Raw genomic sequence first — 15,234 nt, forward strand, 5'->3', positions numbered from 1 at the left:
TTTATTTTATCGTTTTATTAGCGAGGAGGAGCATGAATGGCAGCCAGTGCAGTTAGCGAAAGGTTGCGCAATCCCAGGTGAGGCTCTGCTCGCTGCTGCCTCACCAGCTTCTCTTCCGAGCATTTGAATGGGAAATTGCGAAAATTCAGCGATTTTGAGGAAAAAAATAATCAAAATTGGTTAAGCTAAATGAAAAATAAATACTTTATAGTACAAACCACAGGGTGAAAATAGCAATATAAATTATTTTATCATTACATATTATTTTTCCATGATGGCAAGTGAGGCTCTGCCTCACTCGCCTCCCCTGACCTCACCACTGGTTTTTACCCGTCAAATTATAATAATATTAACATAGGCTATATTTGGCCGCATTTTTATGCGTTTGGTTAATATTCACCCAGTTTAAGAAACCAGATCCCATGATACATAAAGCAGATAAAAGCATCAAACTTTTTGTCTGTAGTGACAAAAATCACTGTGGCCCCAATAACTTATAATAAATTAAATTAAAGATTCAACTTTCATTACCAGCACTTCACCTGCTGCGGTCTGAACAGGGGCGCCATACAGGGGGGAAAGTTATGACAATTCTAAGGGCCCCTGACCAACAGGGGGCCCTCCACAATTTATTTATTTATTTTTTGTTGATAGAAATTAACAAAAAAAAAAAATCGGGGCCGTGTCAATTACAAAATTAATCATATTGTCTTTTCGAAGATTGTTTTTAGCAGTAAAAATGAAATGTTCTCACTCCCAGACCAAAAAACACACATCCATATTTGCACTGAACCCTCCTGGATCTGCATGAAATAGTTTGTTCCTGCTTGGAGCTTGACGGTCACCGTGTTCAGCAGCAGTCAGTAGGAAACAAGAACGACTGTGTGGCGGTTACTATGCTGCTAAGAAAGATAATAGTCAGGTTTTCCACAAAAAAAGGAGAGAGAAAAAGGCAAGAGTGTCAATTTGTTGCCCAGTTTTTCTCCAAGAGAGGTGGATAGACTGTGTGAGATTCTCAACCATTTAGCATAGTTAGCTTAGCTACAGACTACTGTTTGCCTCCATTTCACTAGCATCTAATGAATTAAGGAAAAAAATCACCAAGATATTCATATATTTAACTTGTCCCTGTACCTTTTACCACTTAACAACAGATGAGTCAGACAGCAGCAGCTTTAGCCCACGTCCCTCCTGACCTGCCCTCTCCTTAGTGAAATTGAAGCTGCAGTATGTAACTTTTATAAAATAAAATTCACATATTTGTTAAAACTGTCATTATGTTGTGACAGTATGGTATGGAGATAATCTGTGAAAAATCTATTTCCTCTGCTTTCTCAAAGTGCTAAACAACCAGTCTGGCAGGAGAGTTTTAGTGCTGTCAATCACAATCTCATGTGGCTGCTCATCCTCCCTTCTGCTTGCTCTGTGCTATGCTGCAGCTAGCATAGCCTGTTGTAAATGCTTAGTCTAGTTACCAGTGACAGTAGATAAACGATTTTCCTGTAATGATATGATGTTTCTCCACCATTAGCACATTTAGTAGTGAGTGAATGAGGTTGATTGACAGCACTAAGACCCTCCTACTGGTTCTGATTGGTTGTTTTGGTCGGAGTTGCATTACTTTAGCCAGTAATAGTAGTTCAGGGATGAGGTGGAGGAGATTGATTGTTTTCACATATCTGTCTCGTAACAAACTGTCACAACATGGTGCCAGCTTTAACAAATATGGAGAAAACATATTTTTTGATTAAAGTTATATACTGCAGCTTGAATAAAATGCAACTACATAGCATTTTTTGAAAAATATGGATTGCTTTATGTGTATTTTGTATGTTGCCTATGACTGCTGGTCGTGGGGAGAGACATTTCAGTAATCTAAAACTAATTGAAAAAATTTAAGCAACCTACTTGCATACTGTATGCAGACTGTTGGATGTAAAATTCATGAGCAGTAAATATTGTGCTTGTACCAATATTGGACCAAAGAATCGCAGAGATGTCTGGCTACTGTGGAGACCGCCAGCCATCCTGTGCACACTGTCATCAAGAGCCAGGAAACCGGGGTCAGTGGGAGACTGAATAATGAGACAATAATGAGACAAAAATCGCCAGAGATCACCTGACTCTTATCATCTGGAAATTAAGCGGCTTTCTTCACTATTAAAGACATATTTGGCACCCAAAATGTATGTTTATGGTGGTGACTTTGTAAGAGAACGGGTACGTTACTCCTGTGAGTACATTTGAAGAAAACATCACCCGGCTTACGCACCGTTTGAAAGCGTCTGATTGCCTTGCCGGTTGACAAATGGTGCACACCCTTCTGGCTTCGCGTCCGCTCATTGACAGAGCAAGGTAGCCAATGGGAATTCGGCACTCAATGTTACACAGTTCTGTTGCGTTCACTGATCAGTATGAGCTTTTTGACTTGCACCTTTTAGAAATGCTAACATAATTTAAAATGCTGCAAAGATGAATACAAACATTCTTTGATAAAGGTGCAATTTAAACCCATGAGAACACATTGTTTAATTATTCCAGGATCAATTCTGGTTGGAGAATAAAACCAAACGTTTGGCAAAACGTTTATTTTCTTAACACCACTGAAATGCAGCACCAGCCCGGTAAAGTGGACAGGACAACATGGCTGCTGCTGCGTCCCGATACTACGGCGAAGGCGGCAGAGCGACAAAAAGACAGAAAACTGAAGAAGGCGGAATGACAACGGTGGGTTTTCACCGTTACCTTTGAAGCGAATGCATCAGTGAGCTGAACTATTATAGTTTTGCTTTGTCTTAGAAAGTATTTCAGCATTAAAAACGTTATAAATCGGGCGCTAGCTAAAACGAAAATGCTAGCAGGCATTAGCTTGCTTAGCTACTTCACACTTAGGAACGGAGTTTACGTCGGCGCGTGCCCGAAAAGCTGCTCAGCGGTTTCATTTAAACATCGTGTTGAAGCAGGACAGCTTAAATATTATATTCATGGGCAAAGAAAGACTCGTCAAAGAAATGACTAACGTCAGTTCTCATGAAAATAAAAGCTTGTCAGATGTTGGCCAAATTAGGACAAGCTTCAGAACCAAATAAGTGGGAGATTGTATCTCTCTGAGACAATAAAAAAAACATCTTTATATCCAATGCATAATCAATGAATGATTTTATTACCTATTTAATTTCAATACAACAAACGGCAATAATAATTTAAAATATCCATTGGATGCATTTTTAATCGTTCTTTACATAGAATCAGTTCTTGGTTGCAAAGGGATTTACCTCCTAAAGACAGAATTTTGCATTGTGAACCTACATGTTTTTAACATGAATGGATTCTGTCGGTTTCTTGGAAAGCGAGTCTGAATCTATAACTTAGTTCAAAATTATTCTTAAATATAAATTGTTGGCTGAAAGTTACTTCGGCTTTGAAAATATAGTGCTGATCAAATCTCTGAAATGGTCCAGGGAATGTTTCCTTCTTGTTCTCAGCTGATTTGTCTCTGGTTGGACCATCTTTGGGTCTGTTGAACAGGCTTGTTCCTCTTTTAGAGTAAACCACGAGGAATTTGTTTCAAAAGTCAGACTTGATTTTTTTTAGACTGGAAAGAGCAGTAAAATAACTGCCAAATGATACCAAGTTCATGTGTGTGGGAAAAAACGAAGACTGTCTTGAAAAGTTGCCATTGTAGTGTAGTTTATATACCTTGAATTTATAGTAAAAGATGCATAATTTCAAAATAAAAATATCTGGCATTGTCTTGAAATGTTTAGTTTTTAAAAAAAATAAAATCTCTACCTTTTAAGTAGCAAGAGTAAATTTTGCATATTGACTAGCTTTTATTCAACCTTATGCTGAATAAAAGCATAAAGTATGTAACTTTGTTTTATATTTTCACAAATGGAAACGGCAACAGAGAATGTTCTTCTTATAAACAAAGATTTTCTTTTTCTGCATAAACATCAGAATTCTGAATTCTGAAATTTAATTAAAAGCTATTTCCTAGTTTTGTGTAAAAATCAAACTTTGTGTGGCTAAATAAGCATGTGTTCACACATCAAATCATTTTATTTGAAAACTATTGATGTTGTTGACATAAAAAAAATCTGCTCCTCTTCACGTAAGTGGATTCTCAAAGCTTCAGCAGCATGCTAAGGCTTTGCTGCTGACATGAATGTGAGGGGGGGGGGGGGGAAACAGTTGATATTTTGCATCTGCTTACATTACAAAACTACATTGTTTTTGTGCCATTTAATTTAATTTTCTACATAAAATTGTCACAAAAACAAAACAGTTCTCCACACTGATTGCAGCTTTCTGGCTGATTACCAATCTTTAAAACCCCTGACCTGCTGATTCCATATTTTGATGGTTGATTTTCATCAGTATTATTTTCCTTTCTTAGGAAAATTATGAAGACCCTCACAAGCCGCTACCGTCTCCTGTGGTGCACATCAGGGGACTGGTGGATGGTGTGATGGAGGCTGACCTGGTGGAGGCGCTACAGGAGTTTGGGACAATTAGGTAATAATAATGTTCCTACATGTTAACTGGAGCCACAGATGTTTTTTTTACTTCCAAATTTAAGAAAGAAAAAAAAAACTAAACATTGTCACATTTAGAAATTATTCTTAATTATTCCAGCACTGTTTTATGTGATTTCTTGTCCCAGAAACATCTGCTTCATGAAGAGCATAGATGTAGTCTATTGAAAACTTTCAAATTCACAATTTCATTATTGCATAGTTTGGACAGTAAAGTGAAGCTTTTAGATTTGACCCCGAGTTAACAAAGAAAGATCAGAAATGCCTTTATCTGTGCTTATCTTTACGGGATGTTTGAAGCTTTAACACCTTGATGAAACAAGACTCCCACAGAGATTGTAAGTGCCTTTTTATTTATATTTTTTAGCTATGTTGTGATGATGCCGAAGAAGCGGCAGGCGCTGGTGGAGTATGAGGACATGAACGGCTCCTGTAATGCTGTGACTTACGCAGCTGAAAACCAGGTTTACATCGCGGGCCACCCCGCCTTCATCAACTACTCCACCAGTCAGAAAATTTCTCGGCCGGGAGACTCGGACGACACCCGGAGCGTCAACAACGTGCTGCTGCTCACAATCTTGAATCCCATCTATCCCATCACCACGGTAACTTGCATCCAGATCAGTATTTTTCGTAGGTTTAGTAGTATTTGGCGCTGTATGGCAAGTTAAAATTTTATTTAACTTTACAAATTCAGTCAGTCACAAACTGGCTTTTACTTGTAATCCATAATTAAAACAGTTAAAAGAATTATATTCTATTGTCCTTAGTTGTTTAAAACATTCCTTTGGTTTTCCACAGCAGTTTGTTGTAGTTCTACGTTTGAATCCCACACCACTGTTATGGCTGGAGATATTTGTTTCCTAAAACTTTCTGAACTGGCAGAATGAAAGTGAATATCTGGATTTTTGTTTTTATTTGAAATAGTTCAGTTTGACTTTTTACATTCCTTAATAGAGTTGAACTATAAATCATTTGTATATACATTTTGGTAAACTGTAGAATTGTAATTCATGCGTGAATTTTATGTCTATATATAGAAATTCACTTTGTATTTAATAAATAAATACATTGCAGCTTTTATTCAACAAATAAAAGCTGCTTTTTCAACAAAAGTGAAAATAGTTCATGTAGTAAATAACTACACACAGTTGGGCTTTGTGATGGATTTCTATAACGTCTTACTAGATGTTGTTCTATTTCTACTAAATGTTTGATTTAATATTCAGGGATTGAAAAACACTGTGTGTCAGAAAATGGCAAGGAAATCCTACAACTACCCCCTAAAATTATTCACATGCCCGGGTTCCAAGTGTTTCAACCAAGAGGTTTGGTTCTGATGGGAAATGAGACGACACCAAAACATGTTTCCATGCCAACAATGATTTCTCACTTAAGGTGATATGACATGTTTTTTTTTATCATGAGAGCCTTACTACCTAAACATGTTTGGTGTCCTACAGGATGTCCTCTACACTATTTGTAACAACTGCGGGCCTGTACAGAGGATCGTGATCTTCAGAAAGAATGGTGTTCAGGCTATGGTTGAATATCCTTTACAAACATCAACTTTTTTTTATTTGGCAACATTCTTTTATAAACTTTCCACAGCAGGGTAACATTGTGTTGTTACATCATATTTGAACGTCTCTTTAGGCCTTAACTTGAAGGTTCCACGTTTGATTCGGTCCAAAGTGCCCAGAGGGCCAAAGCCTCTTTGAATGGAGCGGATATCTACTCTGGCTGTTGCACTCTGAAAATTGAATATGCAAAGGTACGTATGTGTTACAAGCTGCGTTTCCATTGACCATATAACTGTGCAGTTTGACATTTTGCAAATAAATTCGCTGAATGGAAACACAGCAATTTTGAAAAATGATCTTGTTTTTAAAAAGTGTTGCCGATAGCATAAAGTGGTATTTTGGCCGCATTGAACATGGTATACTGCGCAAAACATGAAACACTTTCTTTGCATCACGCGATTAGCAGCCGCATGTTACTGTTGCCTCAAACCACAAAGAGGAAGACGGGAAGTAGTAAGAGGATCATGTTTTTTAACAACTTATTGCATGAAGCAAACTTATTCACGTAAGATTTTAATGGAAGCACCGCAATTGCTGCTTGTATTTTTTCGACATTGGCAGCATTTTGCCAAAGTTTTGCGCACATTTGTAATGGAAACACAGTTACTGCCTAACTGCCTCTTGCAACTGGTGAATAATGAGTTGCTAACCCAAAGTCTGATACTCTAATGCTCATGTTTGTTATTCCTTCCTGTCCAACAGCCCGCACGCCTTAACGTCTTCAAGAACGACCAAGACACATGGGATTACACCAACCCCAACCTAAGTGGCCAAGGTAACGTGTGTTCCCCAAACAATCCCTCTTCATTATTTTCCTCCTCTTCTTCTCTCATGTCACTACATAGGATGGTTGGGGGTTCCTCGCCTCGGGGGAGTATTGCCTTCGTTCACAAAGGATTGTCTCACCATGCAGATCAGCTTAGTGCTCAAAGGCAGTATTCCTACGATGCCTTCAGTCCTTATGTATTTTCTCACCACACAGCAGGTGAAAAGTAAGGGCATGAGGAGCTGCCTGGGGGCAGCGTGCATTATAGACTCATGCATGTGAAAAATATGGAGCACCTATTTTAGCAGTAGAAGATGCACCACATGTCACACAGGATCACAGTCCCTGTAGAGCATGTCACAGCTGCACTATCTCACGTCCTTGCTTACTTAAATCCAGGTAGCACAACTGAAAGCATCCTTTCAAGCATAGTGGAGATTTTGTAAAAAGTGAAAGTGAGACTTATTAATAAAGGCCCCATGAAATGATACTGCACCTCTCAAGTTTTAGCAGAATTAGAAAGTTCATCTTGGTTTGATACAATGTTGAAATAAAATAAAATTTTCACTCAAATAACTCTTAGTAATTCTAATTACTAGAATCCAAGGCCACGTATTTCATGGGGCCTTTAAAGGAAAATGTACAGTTTGTAGAAGACATGAGAAAGGAAAACCTTTGTAGGAGATGGAGATCAGTTTTGTGGACCTATTGGCAGGCCTGTCATGAAAAATTTTATTGGATGATAAATTGTCCCAGAAATTATTGCAACAAATGATAATCTTGTTTTGAGACCTTTTTCAAGTAATGCATTCATACTGGCTTTATAATGAAAGTTCTCCCTCTCAAAGACTAACAAAAGTTTAATTTTGTACAGAATACCTCACATTGGAAAGGAAAAATATTTTAAGTATCCAAAAGAACACAGACCAACCGAAAACAATAAAGAAGCAAATAAAAAACAAAAACAGAAAACACAAATAAAATAGGTTTAAAATTGCCCTTCAAAAAAATTAATAATCAGAATGGAAATTAATTGAGTTCTTTTGAATTTTTCCAGATGATTAATTGCATATCTTGCTTTTTTTTAATTCTTAGGACAAAAAGATCCAAAAAAAGTATCAGTTTTTCATATCAACAGCTTTGACTCAAACAAGAACATATCGAGGCTCATTCAGGTGTTTCTTACTGTGTCCTATTTTTGTGCTTCCTAACAACCCAGAGGTCCTCCTTGTGTCCTTACTCCATAACCTCATACAGGCTTTCCATGACTTTGCAAGCAAACACAGCGACCTTCACAGCTCCGACATATCAACAACAACAAATAATGCTCTATGGCACACATGGGGCACAGTGGGGCATCAAATACTGGAACACAACCTCAACTCAGTACTCCATCATCATCCACATCTCCACCAGCCGACCTGGGAGTCATGTCATGGTTTTTTTATGTTTATTTGGTTTTTTTTTCTTCGGTGGCGAAAAGTCGCCACACGTTCAGTTTAGAGGGACAGAAATAACTCCCCAGGTCGTCAAACAAAACACCTCGCATATCCACCACAGTCCGATGCTGATAGATTGATAAGCACCTCCGGCAGCTCCGTTACCGGCACAGCACATTTCATCTCCAGAAACCCCCTGAGGAGTCACAACACATTGGTGATGGGGGCAGGAGTCACACTCTTGGATTTTTTTTTTGTTTCTTTTTGGCCAAAATAAACCCCAAAACAAAACACAAGCACAGGGAGCAACAGAGGATTTCAGACACACTCAGTCCGGCCAGGGAACAGACGACTACACATACTGGGGCAGTTTGCTCTCTCAAATGACACTACACCTCATCTCTACCTCCCTCCGCCGAACACACGACCGCACATCGAGCTGAGTATCCAAGGCAACATGCAGCCGAGCCGCCACGACAGCACATCTTCATGCAGATATTCCAGACGACTCATTATCAAGCAGTAAATGCTTTCACTTTGCAAGAGGTGACAGCTTTCAAAGCAGATAAATAAAGCAAGTACCCATTTTTACATGAGAAGAAATACCCACAGTGGGGCCCTAACGAAGACACAACATCAGACACCTGTCAAGCATACAAGCACTGAGGCAAACAGATTCCAAATCCTTTTCCAAAGCTTTCCACAGTTATGGACTCTGGTGTTCTGTTTTCCCCTGTTCCTTATTCCCCTTTTTCCCCTCCTCTCTGTGCTGTTCTTGTGTTGTTTCTGCGTTTATTTATTTATTTTTGTAGTTTTTTTTTTTTTTTTTTTTTTTGCACTGGCCCATAGTGATGCCTCTAATGCCTCCCGTGTGATGCAGGTTTGGCTCATTGTGTCTGTGGACTGACAGCCTACTCTGAAAATGGTGCATTTGCCCTGCTTTGTGATCAGAGCACGGTAAGATGGAAATGAGCCTCTAATGGTAACTTTGAATACGCAGCGGCACCGATTGTAAAGTCAACACTGGAACCCCGTGGATGCACTTTTTGGTCTGGAGGTGGGATGCAAGGCTGGAAAGAAGCAACTAAAGACTGAGGAGGAGGATTGAGTTGAGGCTGGAGTCAGAGGTTGGAGGGTAGCATCCTTCCTGAAGACTGCCCCCTACCTGCCCACTGTGTCCTATGCTCCCTATGTGGTGCTGTAAGTACTTAATGAATGAATGAATGATCTAATGGTTCAATGTTTATGATCTACTACATGAATTCTGTTTCTGACTCTAGTTTACATTCGAAGATCTCTGGTATTCATGAACCATCTGTTATTTCTCACGATGTTCCTTTGATAAAAGGAAGTGATGCATTTATTTCTGACATCTGAACTACTGTGTTCTAGCTTTTCAATATGTTCAATGAAATCCTGGGACCTAACAATAAGTCATTAGCTGCTGTATAGTTAAAACAGTTGATATTGATTTAGAAGCATGCAATAACTGATAAAGCAGAACTTTATTTTGTAGTTGGGGAATTTTTAATATGCTATTACACTGCCATTAACATTTTAACCCATATAAGGTAATTTGTAAAGTCTTTACTTTCAGTTATTTTCATCTTTATAAATTAGAATATTGTTGAAAACCAAATTTATTTCTATAACTGAATCCAAAGGTGAAAAATCAAAAAATTCATTACTCATAAAGTGATATATTTCAAGTGTTTATTTCTGTTTGTGTTGTGATTTCTAGCAAATGAAAACTCAGCTCTTTGAAAAAGCCACAGAAGAAATTGGCTGTTTGGAGAGCTTCATTAAAGCATATTAAGAGGGAAAGTGAGGTAGTAAAGGGTGAACAAGCAACAGGGATAACTTCAAGTTTGGGAGAATAGTGAAGCAAAGCCCATTGAAGAGGTTTGGGGAAATTCACTGGAGGCATTATTCAACGGCCGCACACAAGTCAAAACATCAGAAGAGTTTATCAGGGCTAAGGAGGAGAAGAACGGAATCGTTGCTCAGTGGTCCAAAGTTCTCTACAGATGAAAATAACATTTTTGGATTTAGTTCAGAAATCATTATCTCAGAGTGAAGAGGGATGGAAGGCAACCTGCTTGAAGTTTCCACAGTCAGAGGTGGTTTGAGGTTCCATATCATCTGTGGTGGTGGTCCACTGGGGTTTATCAAGTCCACGGTCAACTCAGTCCTCTACCAGGAAATGCTGCCGACCAGCTTTATAGTACAATGTCAGTTCCCAGCAGAACATGGCACTGGCTCGCATATATCAATACCTGCCATAATAACCAAGGTGTCACCTTTGCTGACTAGCCAGAAAACTGTCTGGACCTGAACTCCACAGGGACTCTGTGGAGTATTGACAAGTGGAAGATAAAAGACTAGAACCGAAAATGAAGAAAGCAAACTGGGCTTCCTCAGCACCTCATCACAACCACAGGCCGATCACCTCCAAACTTTATTGAGGCAAAACAAGGACTGACCAAGTATAGAGTGCATATACCATGCATGGATATAGTTTTCAGTAGGCCCACTTCTTTGTTGGTATCTTGTTATTGCAGAGTCAAACCCACTTTGGTCTTCAGAACTGTCTTTTTGTCCAATTCTCTCTGAGATTGTGGTCCATATTGACATCATAGTTTTGTGTGAATTTTACTCCAGATTTGTAAACTCTCAGCAGCAATTAGCAAACACCCATTATACGAGCTCCTTCTCAGTGCAGCTCTGGTAAAAATCTTGATGGAGGGTTAATATGTAAATTCTGAAGGTGGAGTGTTGGAGGAAGAGTTATTAAAGAGGCAGAGGCCCAATTTCAAGTCTAGTGTAGTACTGTATGGTTAGCAGAAGGCAACCTGAGCCTTTGGTGTAAGCAGCAATCTAATCTCGTCTGGTTTTGCAACCAAATCAGAACCTGGCTTTCCAATTCTTTTTGTTTAAATCAATTTGTAATGATATATAGTTTTTTTTTTCTGTTAGTTTTTGGGATGAAAAGTTATTCTGTAAAGTGGCTTGAAAATAATACAGCTAAATTTAAATGTATGTCTAATTTGCACAGAGAAGCTCCTCTTAATACAAATGACTACAAATTTTTGTCAGAAGTTTTTATGAACATAACGATGATTAAACTTAAACATAATGCAGGAGGCATTCCTCCATTCTGCTAAATTTTCAAGTCAGAGCTCAAGTCCAAATGAAGTCATAAGTTTTTAGAGATTTCTTTTCTTTCTCTTTTTTTTTTTTAAACCAGACTAAATGTCAGGGTTTGATTTTTGAATGTGATGCTTTTTATTTTCTATTCTCGTGTGTTTTACTTCTGTCTCATCCGGGTTGTAAAAGCTGTTTTAGTTTCTAATAAAATGGCAGGAGCCGTTTGTGGCACTGAGCCGTACGATCTCTTTCTGATCTGTTACATTCACCTGTCTGTGCTGCTTTGATATCATTTTCTGGTGTGTTTAGTGTTACCAATTGAGTACGCTGTGTATTTGGATTTGACATGTGTATGTGTACTTGTACAGATGCAGATGGTGAAGGCAATTGGAACATATCACAAGGTGTGTTTGTGTTTATATCGGGATGATTAAGGACTCCATTTATTGAATGCTTTGAAAGCTACGGCCACTTCTAAATAAAAAAATCTCCATTATGTTCAGCCTAAATGAACAGACGAAGCCTGCCGAACCTTTTATTATATTTTATTTTGTTTTTTTAAGGGGCCAGCTTCCTCTGTTGCATGCACTTCACTAAGTTGTCTCATAGCATGCGATAGGCCAAGTGAAGCATCTGCGCTGCATGCAGCACAAGTTGTTTGATGGGAACATTTTGACCATTTTCAGATCCTAACGCCAACCCCAACAAGCGCCAGAGGCAGCCCGCTCTCCTGGGAGACCACCCACCTGATTATGGTATTTGTCTCTCTGAGAAATTGATGTGAAGTGTAGAACAATAGTTCCCACTGTAAAACCTCACTGTTGGCGTTTTCTTTTCCATCTGTACTACAGGAGGTCCACAAGGAGGATATCATAGCTATAACGACGACACGTACGGCCCCCCTCCTCCCCATCGCATGGGGATTGGGATGGGGGGCCGGGGCCGTGGGAGCCAGCGCTATGGTGCAGGATACGGGCCGCCTCCGCCCGAGTATGGCCCCCATGCCGACTCCCCGGTTCTTATGGTGTACGGCCTGGAGCCATCCAAGATCAATGCTGACAGAGTTTTTAACATCTTTTGTCTCTATGGCAACATCGAGAGGGTGAGTATAATGCTGCTTAGACCCTCCTGGGCTTTTATGGGACTTTTAAAAATAATTGCTTCAAATGGGCAGCATTGTGTAAAATCTACTTTTTTTGAGCTTTTCATCATGTTATTCTCTTATCAAAAACTGGAGGGTTGCCCTGATTCATTCATTCATATTTGAGAAATTATTTAATCTCCCGTGGCAACCATTCAGCTGTGCAAAACGCCTAGGTGGACTGAGCGCCACCTTCGAGGCACAGCTCCTCCTCGGAGCTGCAGTTTCCAAGCTTCCCACCCTCTGTGACTCCCCCCACTCAGCTCCTTCAGACTAGCCAGCAGCAATTGGCAAACACCTGGTGGAACTGCGCATCTGCTGAGTTTATTATACAAGCTACTTCTCAGTGCAATGCTGGTATAAACATTGATAAAGGGTTAATAGAGGGGCGATGTTGTGATGACATCCTGAAGGTGGAGTGTCAGAAAGAGCAGGAGTATTTAAAGAGACAGAAGCCCAATTTCAAGGTGATAAATTACAAAGTCACATTTCCTTTCAATTATATTTGATATATAAAGATTTTTGTAACAACTGAAGCTAACAGTTACTTGATTTTGTTATAAAAATGGCACCATGTTCCTCTAAAATACATAACACTGCCCCTTAATGAAAATGTAAGACACTTTACAGCATCACATAAATTCAAAGTAAATCATATGACTTTATCTAACAGAATTTATTTGAAAGAGAAGGCCAAAAATATTTTTGCTGCAAAATATGTTTAAGTATAAAGGGCAGGCTAGGAGATTATTTTTTTATTACAATGATAGTTACATTATGACAAAAGTTCACCTTGAACCTAGAATCAGCAACTGACTAGTGTCTTTTTATTTTTGTTACTTTTTTTTTGGTTTTATTCTCCCCATCTTCAGGTGAAGTTCATGAAAAGTAAACCTGGAGCAGCGATGGTAGAGATGGGAGACTGTTACTCTGTGGACCGAGCCATCAGTCACCTCAACAACACCTTCCTGTTTGGACAGAAGCTCAATGTTTGGTAAAAGCTGCTGCCCAGACACATTTCCACACTGGAGTGTAGATTAATTTTAAAACCTCTGGAAGTTGAGCAAAGAGTTGAAAGAGCAGATGCCTCTCTCTCTCCCTCTCTCCCTGCAGCGTGTCCAAGCAGCAGGCCATCGTACCAGGACAGAGCTACCAGTTAGAGGATAACACCAGCAGCTTTAAAGACTTCCATGGATCTCGGAACAACCGCTTCGCCTCCCCAGAGCAAGCGGCTAAAAACCGAATCCAGCACCCCAGCAACGTGCTGCACTTCTTCAACGCCCAGCCGGAGATCACAGAGGAGACCTTCTTCCAAGTGAGAAAAATCTCAAAACAGGAGTTCTCTCTGCTGAATAAAACGAGGCTAACGTTACGACTGCAGGTCGACGACTGCACTGACCGAGTCTGCGTTCTCTTCCCAGATATGCGAGGAACTGGGAATTAAAAGTCCTACGAGTATCAAGCTTTTTACTGGAAAGAGTGAGTATTGTTGCCTTCTGTAGGTCTGGGTTACATTTCAGTATTTAGTCTCTTCCAGCTAGTGGTGTGTGTTGACTGACCCTGCTGTGTGTGTTCCTTTTATATTGCTGTATTGGTTTTTGCCATGATCCTTGACAAAGGTTTTTTTGTTATTGTTTTGCTTCTAAATGTCAACATTTCTCCCATTTCCTCTTTTACAAGTTATATTGATAGACAAGAGACTAATTAGTGGTAAATTTTTGAGACATACAGTAAGTATCCTTTTAGTAAAAAGTGTTTCCATTGCAGTTTTGTGAAATAAACGAATTTCGATACGACCAAAAAAACCCTCCTCAACTTAGCGGCAAAATGTTTTAGCAAAAATTGGGAATTTTTTCAAAATGACAGTGTTTCCATTTTTATTAAGCCAATTTATTTTCAAAATATTAAATTGGGCAATTATATATGGTTAATGGAAATCAGCTAAAGCTCCTTAATTTAACCTTTAGTTTCTAGAGACAAAAATAAAACACAGCGAAGCTCAGAGAGTAAAGATTTTTATCTATAAAATAGTTTATTTGTAATGAAATTCAAACCCAACTTGGCTTTTGAAATTTTTTTCTGATTTCAAACCATCCACATCTCATTTATAGGTGAGCGCAGTTCGTCTGGGCTGCTGGAGTGGGAATCCATCAACGATGCCATGGAAGCGCTAGCCATGGTGAACCATTACCAGATGAAAAATCCCAGTAAGTTCTCTTTTCTCTTCATTCACCAAAATTCCCAGTTCAGTTCTACTCTACAGAGAGCTTTAATGTTGTTTTCCTTCTGTCTCCTAGGTGGGCCTTATCCTTACACACTCAAGCTGTGTTTCTCAACCACACACCCTTCCAACTAATCCACTCTCCTTCATTTCTATTGTTTTTTTGCAATAGATGGCACACTTATTTTGTCATGTTCTGTTGGAGCACTGTTGACTAAAACTAGGATTTATGTGCTTTTCAAAATCTATCTTAAATTATACCTTTTCCTGTTTGTATTCATTTTTACTTCAAGTGTTTGTTTCTTTTTTCAATGAGTTGTTAATTTTGTATATTCACAGTACTAAACTTGACCCCCACCCCAAGGTATCTGGTTTATAAATAAAGTGATGTTACCATAA

The 15,234-nt window shown here is 39.1% G+C and overlaps 1 protein-coding gene across 2 annotated transcripts; it reads left to right on the forward strand.

Moving 5' to 3' along the window:
* Nucleotides 1-2,611: 2,611 nt before the first annotated feature.
* LOC102229562 (heterogeneous nuclear ribonucleoprotein L-like) lies at nucleotides 2,612-15,234 on the forward strand. Of its 2 annotated transcripts, XM_014475458.2 has the most exons (14): nucleotides 2,612-2,727; nucleotides 4,400-4,518; nucleotides 4,906-5,143; nucleotides 6,002-6,087; nucleotides 6,216-6,312; nucleotides 6,824-6,896; nucleotides 11,842-11,877; nucleotides 12,160-12,228; nucleotides 12,325-12,575; nucleotides 13,487-13,608; nucleotides 13,728-13,929; nucleotides 14,036-14,093; nucleotides 14,726-14,821; nucleotides 14,912-15,234. In XM_014475458.2, the coding sequence occupies exons 1-14, from the start codon at nucleotides 2,644-2,646 to the stop codon at nucleotides 14,968-14,970; spliced, it is 1,590 nt and encodes a 529-aa protein (XP_014330944.2). In that variant the 5' UTR covers nucleotides 2,612-2,643; the 3' UTR covers nucleotides 14,971-15,234. The 2 variants fall into 2 exon arrangements, with proteins under 2 accessions (XP_014330944.2, XP_023198258.1); XM_023342490.1 differs by lacking the exon at nucleotides 11,842-11,877.

This window comes from Xiphophorus maculatus, chromosome 11 (genome assembly GCF_002775205.1).
Source record: "Xiphophorus maculatus strain JP 163 A chromosome 11, X_maculatus-5.0-male, whole genome shotgun sequence".
Classification (NCBI taxonomy): domain Eukaryota; kingdom Metazoa; phylum Chordata; class Actinopteri; order Cyprinodontiformes; family Poeciliidae; genus Xiphophorus; species Xiphophorus maculatus.

Bases quoted from the DNA above. Each gene is read 5' to 3' on its own strand.
- LOC102229562 (XM_014475458.2), top strand. From the start codon at position 2,644: ATGGCTGCTGCTGCGTCCCGATACTACGGCGAAGGCGGCAGAGCGACA. The intron at 6,313-6,823 runs GTACGTATGTGT...CCTGTCCAACAG, and splicing joins TGAAAATTGAATATGCAAAG to CCCGCACGCCTTAACGTCTT. The intron at 13,930-14,035 runs GTGAGAAAAATC...TTCTCTTCCCAG, and splicing joins CAGAGGAGACCTTCTTCCAA to ATATGCGAGGAACTGGGAAT.